Source organism: Leopardus geoffroyi, chromosome D4 (genome assembly GCF_018350155.1).
Source record: "Leopardus geoffroyi isolate Oge1 chromosome D4, O.geoffroyi_Oge1_pat1.0, whole genome shotgun sequence".
Classification (NCBI taxonomy): domain Eukaryota; kingdom Metazoa; phylum Chordata; class Mammalia; order Carnivora; family Felidae; genus Leopardus; species Leopardus geoffroyi.
The window spans coordinates 62,782,459-62,800,565 of NC_059342.1; the positions used below are offsets into that span (position 1 = coordinate 62,782,459).

The 18,107-nt window shown below is 39.3% G+C and overlaps 1 protein-coding gene across 2 annotated transcripts in view; it reads left to right on the plus strand.

Moving 5' to 3' along the window:
• Window positions 1-18,107, plus strand: part of TMEFF1 (transmembrane protein with EGF like and two follistatin like domains 1) — an 81,475-nt gene that overhangs the window by 13,505 nt on the left and 49,863 nt on the right. For both annotated transcript variants that reach the window (XM_045470349.1, XM_045470350.1), the window contains exons 2-3: window positions 8,723-8,832; window positions 15,905-16,034. In XM_045470349.1, coding sequence (XP_045326305.1) covers window positions 8,723-8,832; window positions 15,905-16,034 — 240 coding nt within the window. The remainder of the gene's footprint in view (window positions 1-8,722; window positions 8,833-15,904; window positions 16,035-18,107) is intronic.

Below are 18,107 nucleotides of genomic sequence, written 5' to 3' on the forward strand. Positions count from 1 at the left end.
TTAAATATTTAAATATTTCAAATATTTCTGCTGTTTTCAGTGTGGATATTGTGGACTTTGTCAGAGACTTTCTCATCAACAGTTGGATACAGGGTCAGGAACATGCCTGCCTTGTTTTGGGAGTGAAACCATCCAGCAGGATGTCTAGTCAGATTGGATTGGTGTGTTTTTCTAAAAAAAAAAAAAAAAGGGGGGGGGCGAAGGTTTTCTCGAACACTGTTAACATATAGACATGTGTATAAACCCCTTGAAATGAGGTTATTCTTAAGAAGAACAAGATAAAGAGTTTCAACATGTCCTGTAGGGAGTCAATAAGAAATTAACTGGAGATGAACTAAAGATTCCCGCATGTTGATGAGTACTTTGCATTCATTATAGGACGTTCCCCCTGCAGTGCTCTGAGGACTGGCAGTGACAGGTGAGATGGCTTTAATAAGGTTGGGGAAAAGTAGGTTTGAAGACTTGAAGTGGTGTAAGTGAGATGAGAATGCTCAGAGAAAAGAAGCAAGACAGGACACAGTGGGATGGCTAAGGGCAGGACATTTTTATACATAGTAGGAATCCTCTTGTCCTGGTGCCTTAAGATTCTTGTAAGTTAGTTGGTTAATCAAGAAAGTCATTTAAGGGGCGCCTGGGTGGCCCAGTTGGTTAAGTGTCCGACTTCAGCTCAGGTCATGATCTCACAGTTCGTGGGTTCGAGCCCTGCGTTAGGCTGTGTGCTGACAGCTCAGAGCCTGGAGCCTGCTTCAGATTCTGTGTCTCCCTCTCTCTCTGCCCCTCCCATGCTCATGCTCATGCTCTGTCTCTCAATAATAAATCAAAGTTAAAAAAAAAAAAAAAAGAAAGTCATTTAAGATGGGAGTCACAAAAATGATTTATAAATGTGTGTAGCATTTTATGTGAACCTAAAAATATACATACATTTATCACTTTTTAAATTTTAATTTTATTAATGTTTTATTTATTTTTGAGAGAGTGTATGCAGCAGGGGAGGGGCCAAGGGAGAGTGGGATAAGAGGATCTGAAGCGGGCTTTGCATTGACAGCATAGAGCTGGATGTGGGGCTTGAATCCACGAATCATGATATCATGACCTGAGCCAAAGTTGGACGCTAAACTGACTGAGCCACCCGGTGTCCCTGGAGGCAATATATTTAGGTCCCTCTATTGAAATGAAAAATAGCCATGGTCAATGAGAAAGAATGAAATCTGGCCATTTGCAGCAGCGTGGATGGAACTGGAGGGTATTCAGCTAAGTGAAATAAGTCAGGCAGAGAAAGACAGATAACCATATGTTTTCACTCATATGTAGATCCTGAGAAATATAACAGAAGACTATGGGGGGAGGGGAAGGGGAAAAAAGTTACAGAGAGGGAGGGAGGCAAACCATAAGAGACTGTTAAGTACTGAGAACAAACTGAGGGTTGGTGGGAGTGGGGGGAGAGTGGAAAGTGGGTGATGGGCACTGAGGAGGGCACTTGTTGGGATGAGCACTGAATGTTGTATGGAAACCAATTTGGCAATATATTTAATATAAAAAAAAAATACCCATGGTAATGTGCAGAGGTCTTGGAGATTGCTGCTTATTTGACTTAACTTTCTTTATAGTGAAGAGAATGAAACATAAAGCCTTTAATCAAGGCTTTGGTCATCTTTGATAGTGGTTCTCAGTGGATGGTAATTTTCTCCCCAGTGGACATTTGATAATGTCTGAAGACATTTTTGGTTGTTACAGCTGGGATAGTCCTGCTGGTATCTAGTGGGTAGAGGGCAGAAATGTTGCTAAACATCCTCCAGTGAACAGGATAGCCCCATGCATCAAAGAATTATCTTCCCCAAGATGTCAGTAGTACTGAGGTTGAGAAGCCCTGAATTCTATTGTAACATCTTGCAAGGTTTGTTCACTTTTGGCTCTCCATTGGCGTTAGCTATCTTATAAAATTCCCTTCTGTTTAATGGAGTGGTGGTAGAAAAGTCCTATCATTCTGGAGGGCTAAGGGGGTCCATTTTTTAATTAAAAAAATTTTTTTTACATTTATTTATTTTTGAGAGACAGAGAGAGATAGAGCATGAGCAGGGGAGGGGCAGAGAGAGGGGGAGACACAGAATCTGAAGCAGGCTCCAGGCTCTGAGCTGTCAGCACAGAGCCTGACAGGGAGCCCACGAGCTGTGAGATCATGACCTGAGCTGAAGTTGGATGCTCAACCAACTGAGCTACCCAGGTGCCCTCTAAGGGGTCCATTTTGAACTGTAACCTGAACCTAGTTAGTGCTGCCAAAAGTTGGGGATTTTGGCTGCTCAGGTTCAGAGTGAGTAGGGTTCCTTTCTCTAGTGTTTATGGTTTCCCAGCTTTGAGATCTTAATGAAAATTGAGACAGACTTTTTGTTTCTTTCTTTGTTTTTCTGAGAGAAGTTTTACATTTAGAGAATTGTGTGATGGGCACATTTGGAACCAGAGCAAAATATTTTTGTTTTGAGCCACTTTTCTGAGTGCTTCTTTGTGTAAAATATTTCTGTTTGGAGAATTGATTTTTGAGGGCCTTAGTAATGGCTCATCTATTTTGCTGAATTTCCATTTTGGGTTCAGGAAGGCAGCTATGTAATCATCATCATCATTGACAGGTAGTAGAGTGCCCTCTTGATGCCTGGTATTGTACAGAATACTTGAAAAGAAGTAAAATTCAGAAGATGATCCCAAAATAGAATTCCTTCTGTACTGAGTTTGAGCTAAGGCATTGGTTCTCAAATTTGTGATAGAAATTGGAATAGCAGGAAGTCATGTTCATGATAAATTAATTTTATCATGTGGACTGGAATGTACCACCAAATTATTTAAGGTTTTGGCTTAGAAATATCTATCTTAATTAAATTTATATGCAGTCGTTATGTCAGGATTATGTTTTACTACATGTATCAGTGACCTGACCAATGGTGGCTTAAATGATAAGGGCTTTATTTATTTATGTGTTTATTTCCTATGACAGTAAGTCTGGATGGGTGAAATCCAGGGGAGGTGTGGTGATTTTATAATTCTCTCTTTCCACACTCTTGCTCCTGTCCTTCTGGTCTACCATCTTTAGCTTGTAGCTTTCATCATCATATATGTAAGATGGCTGCTACAATCTTAGGCAAGGGTTTTACTCTCCAGGCAGGACAAAGAATGGAAGAATGAAGGAGGAAGGGACAGTGCTTACATATGGAACTATGGTACATTGCAAGGGGATCTGGGATATACAGATTATTTAGCTGAGCATCTTGCTTCCTTGAACAAAGTTGGGGTTCTTTTACAAAGTAAGAGTAGATCCAGGGTAGGTAATTAGCTGTGACTGCCACAATAACAAAACAACTTAAAATGTACATTCATGAGCTTGTGTTCTCATAAAACACTGTTGGAGTTTTGTTTATTAATATTCTTTATTTATTTGAGGAACATTGGTTTTGTTGACAACTATCAAGGAAGTAATCTCAGATATTGAAGGTTTAAGAAATATGTGAAAAACTTTTAAAATGAGAAAATTCTTTCCATTGACTTTTTTCCCCTTGCAAATGAGAAAATGAAACTCTTACTTGATTTTAATGTACATTAAATGTATATTTAAGGTACAGTGTAATCTAAGAGAGCAGTTTTCATAAGGACCATGGTTTGGGAACCGCTGGTATTCATATTTATGTGTATGGTTTATTTATTTGTGTCTCTACTTTCACTTATATTGTTTTCCTAGATAAGAACATTCTATTTCAGTATTGTATGGTGTGGGCAATTAAAACATTATTTATTAAAAAAATTTTTTTTAAATGTTTATTTTTGAGATGGAGAGAGAGACACACAGAGTGCAAGTGGGGGAAGGGCAGAGAGAGAGAGGGAGACACAGAATCCTCAGGAGGCTCCAGGCTCCGAGCTGTCAGCACAGAGCCTGACATGGGGCTCGAACTCACAAACTGCAAGATCACGACCTGAGCCTAAGTCAGATGCTCAATTGACTGAGCCACCTAGGCGCCCCGAAAACATTCTTTATTTTTAAATGTTGTTTCTAAATTCTGTGTAATGATCCTGTATTGTTTTTTTTTTTAAGTTTATTTATCTTGAGAGAGAGAGAGAGTGCACACACTAGTGGGGGAGGGACAGAAAGAAAGGCGGGGGGGAGAGAGAGAGAGAAAGAGAGAAAGAAAGAAAGAGAGAATATCCCAAGCAGGCTCTGCACTGTCAGCACAGAGCCCAATGCGGGGCTCAAACTCATGAACCACAAGCTCATGACCTGAACTGAAATCAGATGCTTAACTGAGCCACGCAGGTACCCCTGTTTTTTTGTTTTTTTTTTTAAATCCTGTGGTTTTTTTTTTTTTTTAACGTTTATTTTTGAGACAGAGAGAGACAGAGCATGAATGGGGGAGGGTCAGAGAGAAAGGGAGACACAGAATCTGAAACAGGCTCCAGGCTCTGAGCAGTCAGCACAGAGCCCGATGCAGGGCTCGAACTCACGGACCGCGAGATCGCGACCTGAGCCGAAGTCGGACGCCTAACCGACTGAGCCACCCAGGCGCCCCTAAATCCTGTGTTTTATAATCAGCAAAAAAGTCTTACTGATTTTTCAAAGTCAGTGCAAGTCTTGACATCTTTGACCCTGCATCCTCTGCCTCAAATCCATTTTTATCCACTTCTTTTTGTAGAAGTTTATTTTTTATATTTTTATTTAAGTGATCTCTATACCCCATGTGAGGCTTGAACGCAAAACCCCGATATCAAGAGTTAGATGCTCTTCTGACTGAGCCAGTCAGGTGGCCCTTTATCTCCTACTTCTTGAAACTCCTAGAGCAATTATAGCCTGTACAACAGCATTTTCTCCTTATAGACTATATTGAACGCATTAGTAATTGTTCCATACGTTAGCAAGATCACAGGCTCCCTGTTAATATTTTTGTGTGCCCCAATTTCTTAGCATAGTAATAGATATATAGTAGATACTTGTTTCCTGGATCAACTAAATAATCACATTTAACGCATTAATACACACAAAAATACCATGAATTTAATAACAGGGTAGGCATAAAATGAAACATGACTAATAGCCAGTGTAATCAGAATTTCATGACTTTTGCCCTTACCTATTAATGTGGAACCTCTAGCTTCCCCAGATTGCTCTCCCTCCAGGTTTATTCTTGGAATCACCAAAGGGTGTTTCATGTGGGCTCACTAATGTATTCTGGCTACTGCCACATGGCACATCTTTTTCCTCCTGCCATGTTTGCTGCCCCTAGATATCAGAGGTGTATCTCTACGCCTGATTATCTCCTTGGCTTTGTGCCATCCTGCCAGGTGTGGTGCTGATGCTGGGGCTTTTGAGGTGTCCCAGCCTTTTTTCTCCCCCGCTATTCTGTCTTGTTGGGTGGACATCAAAGCAGAACTCTTTATACCTTGTTGTTTCAGAGCTTTTAGCGAAAGCTGCTATTTAGTTTCTCACTGTAGCTCCTCTGTTATGTTGAGTTCTTGGGGCTGGGCTGGGGGAGTAGTCCAAGTGATAGACACCATCTTGTGCACAGGACCACTCCTCCTGTTCAAGCTCTGTTTATTGAACCAAGCTTTTCTGCCTCTCTTTAGTAAGGATGATAATTGTCTTAAAATGTTTCTTAGTCCTTCATGCAAATAGATGCTTTGAAAAAAATTTTTTTTTTTTTTAAATTTTTTTTTTTTTTTTTTAACGTTTATTTATTTTTGGGACAGAGAGAGACAGAGCATGAACGGGGGAGGGGCAGAGAGAGGGAGACACAGAATCAGAAACAGGCTCCAGGCTCTGAGCCATCAGCCCAGAGCCCGACGCGGGGCTCGAACTTGCGGACCGCGAGATCGTGACCTGGCTGAAGTCGGACGCTTAACCGACTGCGCCACCCAGGCGCCCCGAAAAAAATTTTTTTTAATGTTTATTTTTTTTGAGAGAAAGAGACAGAGCATGAGAGGGGGAGGAGCAGAAAGAGAGGAAGACACAGAATCTGAAGCAGGCTCCAGGCTCCAGCTGTCTGCACAGAGCCTGTCGTGGGGCTCAAACTCACTAACTGTGAGAGCATGACCTGAGTCGAAGTCGGGCACTAAACCGACTGAGCCACCCAGATGCCCAAACAAATATATGCTTTGAACAATCCTCAGTCTCCAGAGATGTGTGAATCTTAGTATCAGGGATTGTTTAGGTTCTAGATTTCAAGGCCATTGTATAATTTTATTTATTTATTTGTGGGGTGGGTGGGGAGAGGGGCAGAGTAAAAGAGAAAGAGAATCTCACGCAGGCTTCATGCTCAGTGTAGAACCTGGTGCGGGGCTGGATCCCACAACCCTGGGATCATGACCTGAGCTGAAATCAAGAGTTGGATGCTCAACTGACTGAGCCACCCAGGCACCTCACTGCCATTGTACTTTTAAAATGCAATAAGTAAAACATACCTCAAAGATTCTCAAGCCCAAGTAGCAAGTCAGAGCTACTCAGACCATGATCTTGATTCCCCCCCCCAAAAAAAAAATTATCCCTGTTTTATATGTCTGATTGTATTGGAACCCAGTGTGAACTTTAAGGCTACAAAGAAAAGGAGGAGAAATGCACTCAATTTTATTTCTCAAATTGTACAATTCTTTTTATTTCTATGGCCCGTAAAATTGACTAAGCCTGTAGTTGAACAAAAATATTATGCATTGTTATCCTCTTCTCCAAAGCGGTTCTTTATTAATATTTAGTTAATCTTCCTTGGGTTTCAGGATGTACATTAGAGTGTATTTGGAACGGCACCTTGTGCGAATTCCCAGTAGGAATGAAGGTATATAGAAAAAAAGCAAGCCCCACACTTAGGATTGAGTCTCAAGTACAAATGCAAGTCATCAAGGAGGAGAAGGATGAGTAAGCAAAAATTGGGAGATGAGGGGAACCAAGAACATAGAGCCTCCATAGCCAGATAGCCAAGGTGAAAGGAGTTAAAAGATGATCATCTGTGCCTGAAATAGTTTGTGAAACAGTGAGAACAACAAAATAGCTCTAGTAGTTTCCTGTTGTTTTAAGTTTCAGCTCATGTCTTTTTTAAACATGTAAGTTTCATTTAAGGAAAAGAAAAAAGTTTTGTAACCTATAGTTACATAGATGTATACTTAACCTAGTGTGCAGTGCTTGGTTGAGAGTGGTTATTCAGATAAGTACTGTGGACTCCTTGGGTATTTAGGTACTTGACTGCCAGTTCCTTGGAGGGTCAGTTCTGAGGAGTAGGACACCCAAGACGCCATTGCAGAGCAGTGAGAACAAACGGGGCAGAGAAATCCAATGAAATATCACCAGGACAGATGCCATTAGATACAGAGACCCTGGACTCTGTGTCTCTGAGTCCACTGAGTCCTGCTTTGAAATATAGAAATAGAAAACAATGGAGGAAGGGGGAATGCTGGAGAAATGCTCCCTGAGATCTGTTTGCCAAGACTTCATCATGATCTAGAGGTTCAGGAGACCTTGTGCCCTTCCCAGGGTCCCTCAGTTACTGAGTGACAGAGTCAGAAGCTACTTTAGGCCATCCTGCTCCCAGACTTCTTTCTTTACCTGTACAATGGAATGGGTTTTCAAAATAATCATTTATTTATTATTTGTTATTGTTGCTATAATTTTATTGTTTGTTGTTTGTTGTTGTATGTCTCATTCCTAATAGAATATAAAAATTGCATTATAGTGGTTTTTACTTACTTCCATATGATTCTAGGTAGCTTAATTTGATAGTTCCAGAGCAAGACCGATGGTCTTGGAGCAGGAGCAAAATGGCCACAGAATGCTAGTATTGTTGATTGGAGCTACTTCCTGTGGTAGAGTGAAATTAAGTCATTAAAAAATTTTAGGGGCGCCTGGGTGGCGCAGTCGGTTAAGCATCCGACTTCAGCCAGGTCACGATCTCACGGTCCGTGAGTTCGAGCCCCGCGTCAGGCTCTGGGCTGATGGCTCAGAGCCTGGAGCCTGTTTCCGATTCTGTGTCTCCTCTCTCTCTGCCCCTCCCCCGTTCATGCTCTGTCTCTCTCTGTCCCAGAAAAATAAACGTTGAAAAAAAAATTTTTTTTAAGAGTGAGATTTTTAGTCTTTTTAATTCTGTGCACATAAATGCTCCATATATATCAATTGTATGATATTCAGGTTTACTTTAGAATTCTTTTCTAATTAAATTAGTTGGTCTAGAATGAATTATGTTCACCTGAAATTTATTTAGGTACCAAAAGAATTAAGATTTCTTCTACTTATTCTTATTCTCCTTAAAAGTAACTTAATCACTAGAAAAATGATCTAAGGGAGTGCCTGGCTGGCTTAGCCGTTAGGGCATGTTACTCTTGATCTGGGGGTCATGAGTTTAAGCCCCACATTGGGTGTAGAGATTAGTTTTTAAAAACCTATTAAAAAATAATCTAAGATATTAAGACAATGCTAAGAAAACTGTCTTAAGCTGTTGGTAGCCAACTAGAAAAATTCTGAGATTTACCTTTGGGAATTCTGTGAAATCTGAAATTTTGAGTTTTATTTTGGTTTGGGTTGCTTATTAGGCATATTATTATGCAAGGTTCTCTTTGGGGAATTTTGGACATTTTGTGTCCTTGCTTTTCGTATGTTATGTCTTGTTACACTGTGAATGAGACGATGAACACATTTTAAGGTTTTTTTTCTTTTATATATGGACATTTGGATACAAAAAGACATATGAAACATTTTTTTTCTCTTTTTCAGAATTAAATGTGAGGGAGTCTGATGTAAGAGTTTGTGATGAATCGTCATGTAAATATGGAGGAGTCTGTAAAGAAGATGGAGATGGTTTGAAATGTGCATGTCAGTTTCAGGTGAGGAAACCAATCCTATTTTGAAGAATTTTACATTTTTAACATTTTATCATTCTACATTTTTCAAATTAAAAAGCTTAAAGCACCTTGAATCCCATAAAGAAGTTGGACTTCCCAGCCCACTGATTTTTTTTGTCAGATGAAATACTATTATTTGTACATTCTTTGCTTCTTTCTTTGAGTTAAGAGGGCAGACTGGCAATAATAGATGTGAAGATGCTTTGAAAAAATATTAAAAGTTCTATTCAAATGTAAGTTCTACTTGTCACTGAAAAGAAATGAGTTTCTTATTTAAAACGTTGGCAATTTTCCCCCTTTCCTTCTCTTTCTAGTTTTTTTGCTTTCCATTAAATTTTTTTTTTTTTTAATTTGAGTGTAGTTGACCCACAGTGTTACGTTAGTTTCAGGTGTACAACATAGTGATTCAGCTTCTTTATATGTTATGCTCTTCCCTTCCATTTTTATTTGCTACTGTCTCATCTCTTTATGCCAAAGAACATGGCTGACTCAGTGCCTCAGGGTAGGTCAGGGTTAGAGGTAAACTAGACAGAGGAACCTCAGACTAACTAACATCTTTGCTTTTCAGATGCTCTTTTAGGTTGTGATTGTGTTGTCTAAAAAAAAGCTAAAAAGAAGGAATGCAAAGGCTGTTACATTCAATTCTTTTTATTTGCTGGGATTAAATTATAATCTGGCTTCAAAAAGTTGCTCAGAAGATGGTCCCTGATTTAGGATTTGAGATGAAACAAAGACAAAACTGGAATTTTTTTCACTTATTTTATTCTAATTGGACCCATCATTTTGGATTTTAAAGGAAGGAAAGGGTACAGAGATTAGAGACAAAAGCATAGGACAGTCAGTATTTCCAGTAACCCTATAACCTCAGCAAGTTCCTATATGTTCCATCTGAAAAGAGATGTTTTCTACCTTTTTTCTACCCTTTTTTATGTTTTCTACCCTTTTTTATGATACTGTAATGAGAATCAAAATCAGAGAGGCTGCATATGAAATCTCTGAAAACTTTAAACTATTGGAGGAAGAGTAGGGAGGGAGATATACTATTGTCCAGCTACACAGACCCTTCATAGTCAAAAGGGACTTTATAATGCACTATTTATTCACAGTAGCTATCTTTGATGTGGTTTAGCTGACCTTGTGCCCGCACCTACATGGTTACTCATGCAATGAATGTTCTCTTCAATGTGTTATGTTTGGCTTCCCTGCCTGCTCCCTAAACACTCTTGAAAGGGATAGCAACTAAAGTGGGCTTCTTTCCTTAAAAGAAGGTGTTGGTGTATATAGTGTTACTAAGCCCTCATGAACTTTTACCTCTTTCTGTTCTTCACCTTAGATAATTTTTTATGATCTGCCTTCAGATTCCCTAATCTTTTCTTCTCTTCTCCATTCAGTACATCCAGTGAGTTTTTATTTTCAGATATTTTATTTCTAGAATTTATAGTTTTGATTTCTTAACTGAGATTTCCTGTCTTTTCATTCATCACAAGCATATTTTCCTCTAGCTTAGATCCTATTGCTGCTTCAAAATCTTTGCTAATTTCAGCATCTGGGACATCTCAGGGATCATCTCTGTTGATTGTCTTTTCATTTGAAAATGGATTGTGTTTTCCTTTTTCTTGTATTAGAGTAATTTTGAATTTATTGCACACATTGTGAATGATATGTTTTAGAGTGTTTGAATTTTGTTATGTTCCTCTGAAGAGTACTGTCACTTGGAAGCAATTAAGTTGGCTGAACTCAAACTGCACATTCTCTTCCCTGTTGTGGGAAGCAACACAAATATCAGTTCATTTCTTTTAGTCTTTGCCTGGGCTACTTAGAATCTGCCTCATGAGTGGTTTGGGAATCAGCCAGAAATTTGATCTGAATTTATATACAGAATCTGGAAGGCCCTTCTGACTCTTTCCTTTCTGGGTTTCTCTCTTTTTAGTGGCTCTCATTGCCCTGAACGCTATTCTTTGGTTCATTGAACCAGAAAGATTGGAGGTTTCTTACTGGTGTTTTAGCCACTCCTGTATTGGGAAGACTGAAGCTGTTCCCTCTTCCAGCTGTCTTATATTTCTTTAGGTTAAATTCCTTGATGTGGAATTGTTGAGCCAGTGGATGCTTATGTACAGATAACATTCTCATCAATAACAGTACATTTGAGGGGCGCCTGGGTGGCGCAGTCGGTTAAGCGTCCGACTTCAGTCAGGTCACGATCTCGCGGTCCGTGAGTTCGAGCCCCGCGTCAGGCTCTGGGCTGATGGCTCAGAGCCTGGAGCCTGTTTCTGATTCTGTGTCTCCCTCTCTCTCTGCCCCTCCACCGTTCATGCTCTGTCTCTCTCTGTCCCAAAAATAAATAAACATTGAAAAAAAAAATATAACAGTACATTTGACTGCTGGTTTCCTCTTAGCCTCTTGGTAATGGGTTTTGTCAATCCTTTAAAAATTTTTTTTATTTTACTTTTACTTATTTTGAGAGAGAGTGATCATGAGAGAAGTAGAGAGAAAGGGAGAGAGGGAATTCCAAGCAGGTTCTGCGCTGAAAGTACAGATCTTATGAACTGCAAGATCATGACCTGAGCTAAAGCCAAGAGTTGGACTCTCAACTAACTGAGCCACCAGTCACCCTTCAGTCCTTTTAAATTGTAAATCTGTATGGCCAAAAAAATTTTTTTTTTTAATTTTCATTTGATTGTTAGAGAAACTGAAAATTTGCCATGTGTTTATTGACCATTTTTTTGTGAATTCATATTTCATATTCTTTGCCCATTTTTTGGAGTATTTTCTTTTCTCCTTGTGTTGATATGGGAAGACATATGCATACTCTATATATAGTATACTATTTGAGTACTTATATATTGCTTACTATGCTGAGCATTATCCATTAATAGTTCTAAATGTGTATATACATATGGATATATATATATATATACGTATGTGTGTGTGTATATATATATATATACATATATATATATCCATATATATAAAAGCCTCTATAACTCATAAACTCCCATGAGAACCTGTGATATAGGTACCGTTTTTATGTTTTTTAAAAGAGTAATGTATGCCCATTTACATACATTGAAGGATTGACAACAACTTGAACATTATATAAGAAGATGTATATGGGGCGCCTGGGTGGCTCAGTCAGTTAAGCGTCTGACTTCAGCTCAGGTCACGATCTCGCGGTCCGTGAGTTCGAGCCCCGCGTTGGGCTCTGGGCTGATGGCTCAAAGCCTGGAGGCTGCTTCTGATTCTGTGTCTCCCTCTTTCTCTGACCCTCCCCCGTTCATGCTCTGTCTCTCTCTGTCTCAAAAATAAATAAACTTAAAAAAAATTAAAAAAAAAATAAACATTTAAAAAAAAAGATGTATAATACAATGAAAAATGTCTTTCACTCCAGACTACCAATTGCTCTTCTTTTTTTTTTTTTTTTAATGTTTTTATTTATTTTTGAGACAGAGAGAGACAGAGCATGAGCAGGGAAGGGGCAGAGAGAGAGAGGGAGACACAGAATCGGAAGCAGGCTCCAGGCTCTGAGTCATCAGCACAGAGCCCGATGCAGGGCTCGAACTCACAGACTGTGAGATCATGACCTGAGCCGAAGTCGGATGCTCAACCAACTGAGCCACCCAGGCGCCCCTCAATTGCTCTTCTTTTTTTTTTTATTTAAAAAAAAATTTTTTTTTTTTTAACATTTATTTATTTTTGAGACAAAGAGAGACAGAGCATGAACGGGGGAGGGGCAGAGAGAGAGGGAGACACAGAATCGGAAACAGGCTCCAGGCTCTGAGCCATCAGCCCAGAGCCTGACGCGAGGCTCGAACTCACAGACCGCGAGATCGTGACCTGGCTGAAGTCGGACGCTTAACCGACTGCGCCACCCAGGCGCCCCTCAATTGCTCTTCTTAAAGGCAACATCTGTTACTTGTATTTCCTTCTAGAAATATTGTACGTTCTATAGGCATATGCGATTGACCCTTGAACAACACAGGCTTGACCTGTGTGGGTCCACTTATACATGGATTTTTTATAGTACAGTCCTGTAAATGTATTTTCTCTTTTATGTGATTTTTTTCATAGCATTTTCTTTTCTCTAGCCTACTTCATTGTAAAAGTACAATATATAATACATGTAACATACCAAATATGTGTTGATTGTTTATGTTATTGGTAAGGCTTCTTCTCAATAGCAGGTTATTAGTAGCTAAGATTTTGGGGTGTCAAAAGTTATGCATGGGTTTTTGATGTGCGGGGGATTGGTACCCCTAACACCCATGTTGTTTAAGGGTCAATTGTAGGTATTTTAGTTTCTCTTTTAAGTTTTAAACCACTCAGTAGTATTTACCTTAGAGTGTTCCTTTTTAATTGAGAGTACAAAAGTTTTGAAGAAGTTATTCTAGTGTCATTTTAATTTTGTTTATAATTTTTAATATAAATAATTTTTTTTAATTTAAATTCATGTTAATATATATATTATATGTGTGTGATATAAAGAAGTTTAAATTTTTGTATCATATTTATTTTATTTTTGTCTTTATGATTCTGCTTTTCATTAATTGAAAGTCTTTCCTTGCAACTTTAAGATTATAAAGAAATAGCCTCTTTGACCTTTGTCACATATTTGGACAGCTAGAAAATCCTTGTATGATCTGTCTGAATCCTTTGCATTCTTACCTGGTGGCAAAGCAAGAAAGAGAAATAAAAGTTAGGAGTTGAGATCACTAGATATTTATCCAAGCCTTTATCCAAGGCTTGCTTTGTGCTTGGTGCCAGATGCTGAGGATATAAAGATGTTTAAAGACAAGTTGCTTGCCCTGTAGGAGCAAACTGCCTCAGGGCTTACAGCATGATTTGATCCTGCTGCTGAACAAACCTTCCTTTGACTATTCTGCCTTCTTATAATTTATAAATCCGTTCAATTTAGACCTAGGTGATTGCCAGTTGAAGAAAAATCACCTCGTATGTCCATTAAACACTTATTTGCTGGTTTCTTTAGCAGTATCTTTCAATTAATTTAAAAAACTTGTTTATGATTCAGCATGCTTTTAGTGTTAATATTATTAACCATATTATAATTTCTGGCTTATAATTTAAATACATTTTAACAGATAATAACAGGATTTTAAATAAAGTCTAAAATTGTTTTTTTTCAGTCTGCTAGTAAGAGCTATTATATCTTGTGACATTATATACACAAAGCTACTTTTATTTTGTACCAAGAAAAATGATCAGTATTGCATCTTTCTATGAATACTTGGATTATATCCAAAGAGGAGTGCCTACGATTTTCCTCCTATTTTCTTTTTTCCTCTTTGTCCTTCTCCTTCTCCTTCTCCCTGGAGTACTCCAGACTGTGTTTTTTTTTTTCCTGAATTTATCAATGTCTGCTATTGCTAGGTGTTGCATGCCCTCTTGTTAGACCTTTGTATTAGAGTTCTCCAGAGAAACAGAACCAATAGGAAATACACACACACAGAATGAGGGGAAAGGGGGGGGACGATATATTTTAAGGGATTGGTTTGCTTGATTATGGAAGCTGACAAGTCTCGTGATCTGTTGTCTGCAAGCTGGATGTCCAGGAAAGCTGATAGTGTAGTTCCAGTCCAAGTCTGAAGGCCTGAGAATCCAGGGAGATGAAGATGTAAGTCCCAGTCTAAGACTGAAGTCCTGAAAACCAGGAGAATAGCCTTGTCCCAAATCCAGCAGTCAGGCCGGGAGACCCAGTTCTCCTTTCCTCTACTTTTTTGTTCTATTCAGGCCCTCAGATTGATTGGATGATCCCACCAACATTGGGGAGGGCACTTAGTCAGTTGATTCTAACGGAAATTCAATCAGAAACACCCTCAGAGAGCATCCAGAGATAATGTTTAATCTGGGCACCCTGGGGCCTAGTCAGGTTGACACATAATATTGACCATCACAATCTTGTTGCTATTTTCTTACTTATTATATTCAGCAAAGTTCTTGACATACAGTAGGCACACGATACATGCTTGAATGGATGTGGCTCAGAGTTGTACACTCCGCACCTTTCTAAACTACTTCAAATTACATTCTTCTAGCTAAATAGAAGGTATAGGGAGAATTGTTTCCCCCAGTAAGGGTGGCAGTATGGAGGAGGCGGACCTTAGGTTAGAGTCAGTGCCCACGTCAGAAGTTGCATGTTGTTAAAATCGCCAAGTCCTTTCATTTGCATAGAGCATAATGAGAGGCTCCTAAGAGAGACCCCTGGAAACAGACTGACCAAAGAACAGCAGGTCTTCTCCTTCCATCTCATGCTCACTCCTGGGTATGTGCTTGTTAGGTTGAATTTCAGGCACGATTTTAAGCTCCCTGTTCACTACCACCAAATGACACATGGTAACACCCTGCTGAACAACTCAATTGTGTAGTGGTTAGAATACATCACTTGTGAGAAATTGTGGGTCTCCCACTTACTAGCTATGACCGTGGGCAACTACGTAAGACTCAGAAGTGATGATAGCATAGCAAAACCAGCTAATATTTACTGAGAATTTACCATGGCCAGATATAAATGCTAAAGATGGATTTCTCTTATTTAATCTTCACAACAACTTTATTAGGTAGATGCATTAGGTGGAGGAAATGGCAATGATGCTAGCCTAGAGTTACGTGGATGGTAGACCCAGAGATCATGTATTTCTTTGTGTTTTCTATAGCATTTATCTTGGGACTTTGCATTGCAGTGGTATTGAATAAATGAATTTTGATTTTAATAAAATGGCATTATATAATTAGTGCTTATTAGCTTATTATAAACATAGCCAAGAATTTCTCTCTTACCTCAGTGGATTTTTATAGCAAGCAAATGCACTAGATAGCACAGGGATTTTCTTATCTTTATGGATAGTTGATAGTTATTTTCATTATAAATGTGAAAAAAGGTGTGAGAAAATGGTATAACTCTCTTTTATTTAAACCAAACAAAAGAACAAACTATTCTGTAGAAGTATGTCACAGTACTATGGTATTACATTCATAAATATGAAGTGAACTATTAATATTCCTGCTTAGTTTTGAAAGTTTATTTTTGTTTCTTTTGCAGTGCCATACAAATTACATTCCTGTCTGTGGATCAAATGGGGACACTTATCAAAATGAATGCTTTCTCAGAAGGGCTGCTTGTAAGCACCAGAAAGAGATAACAGTAGTAGCAAGAGGACCATGCTACTCTGGTATGTGTGATACTCTTCTGAATAAATGTTAGAGATGATTCCATCATAGTTTCTAAAAGGCAATTTCCAGTCAGAGATGTATTCCCAGAACTGCTCTATGGATTAGTTGTTTGGGGAGTGGAGGGGCTCTTTTTTGTCTGCATTTCATGTCGTTGCTTTAAATTTGTTTTTTAATGTTTGTTTATTTTTGCAAGAGAGAGAGATAGAGATAGAGAGAGATAATGTGAGCAGGGGAGGGGGAGAGAGAGAGGGAGACACAGAATCTGAAGCAGGCTCCGGGCTCTGAACTGTCAGCACAGAGCCTGATGCAGGGCTCAAACTAATGAACTGTGAGATCATGACCTGAGCCGAAGTCAGATGCTTAACCGACTGAGCCACCCAAGCACCCCTTGTGTTGTTGCTTTTTAACCCCAGGTGGTGAAATTTCGTGGGGTCTTTGCCTGTCTTTTGCCTTATGGTTTGAATATTAGAACGAGATTTGGGGTGGAAATTACATGGGATCCATTTTGTTGGGTTTCATTTTCATGGCAGGGGAAAGGGGTGGAGAATATTTATAGAAAGTCATTAGTGGCATCCCAGGATGTGTCTCTTTCCAAGCTTGTCTCTTTTTATATCTTCTCTATTCTGTCTGCCAATCCTTGTCACCTATCTTCCCTCAGGTTTTTTGTATTTCTTTCTCTTTTCCTTCCTGAATCAGTAGTAGTTAATTTTGGAAGGCACTAATGTAAGTTTCTTACTTGCATTTGTATTTGGGGACAGGGATGCAAGTGAAGTGTTGTAATTAGAATTATCGTATGAAGGTTAGCAGTATAGGTATAGACACTTCCTATATGATATACTTTATTTATTTATTTATTTTCCTATGTATTATAGTGCCTGTGTCCAGAATTTTTACTGGGGCTCCATTTCATAAGCATGAATGATCCATTGTCCATGTGGTTGATCTCAAACTCCAGGTCCACTAATACCATATGATTGAAAGCCCCCACTCTAAATTAAGTGGCTGGTCTTTGTGGTTGGCCAACCCTCTACCCTAAGGCTGTAGAGTGTGGCCAGCCCCACCCTAACATCTGATGTGGTTAGCACCCTCCTGAAACGAGACACTTCTGGCAGGTATGATGTAGATTACCTTAAAGGAGCTGAGGGCAGGGGTGCCTGCGTGGCTCAGTCGGTTAAGCCTCTGACTTTGGCTCAGGTCATGATCTCATTCATGGCTCTTGGGGGTCTGTGCTGACAGCTCAGCTTTGGATTCTGTGTCTCTCTCTCTTTCTCCCTCTCCCTGGCTTGCGCTCTGTCTCTCTCTCTCTCAAAAATAAGTAAACATTTAAATTAAAAAGAAAATACAAAAAAGCTGTGGGCAAAGACCAGGCCTTTCTTTGGACAATACCAAATTCTTTTCCCTACATCAAATAATTATGTGCTTCGTGAAACGATTATGTTCTCAGGCCAATAGACTATCATTTGTTGTGATTCTTGTATACTTCTCTAAGTACATTGTGTTTCACAGACTTGGTTTAGAAACTAAAAAAGAGGGGCACCTGGGTGGCTCAGTCGGTTAAGTGTCTGACTTCGGCTCAGGTCATGATCCAACGGTTTGTGAGTTTGAGCCCCATGTCGAGCTCTGTGTTGACAGCTCAGAGCCTGGAGCCTGCTTCGGATTCTGTGTCTCCCATACTCTCTGTTCCTCCCCCTCTCGCACTCTGTCTCTCTCTCTCTCTCTCTCTCTCAAAAATAAATAAAATGTAAAAAAAAAAAAAGTCAAAAAGAATATGGAGCTCTTTACAATCCCAAATTAATTATGTGTCTCTTATGAGGAGCGTGTGTTTAAGACACAAAGTGCTTTGATAGGCAGTGAATGGTAAACATTAGAATCAGGGTGGTAGATTGGAAAGAGCACTGCACTGGGGTTGAAAGACCTAATTTTAACTCCAGCTCTTATTTATTTTTTATTAAAAAATTTTTTTATGTTTATATTTGAGAGAGAGAGAAAGAGAGAGTGTGTGCATGGGCGGGGGAGGGGCACAGAGAGACAGAGACAGAATCTGAAGCAAGCTCCAGGCTCTGAGCTGTCAC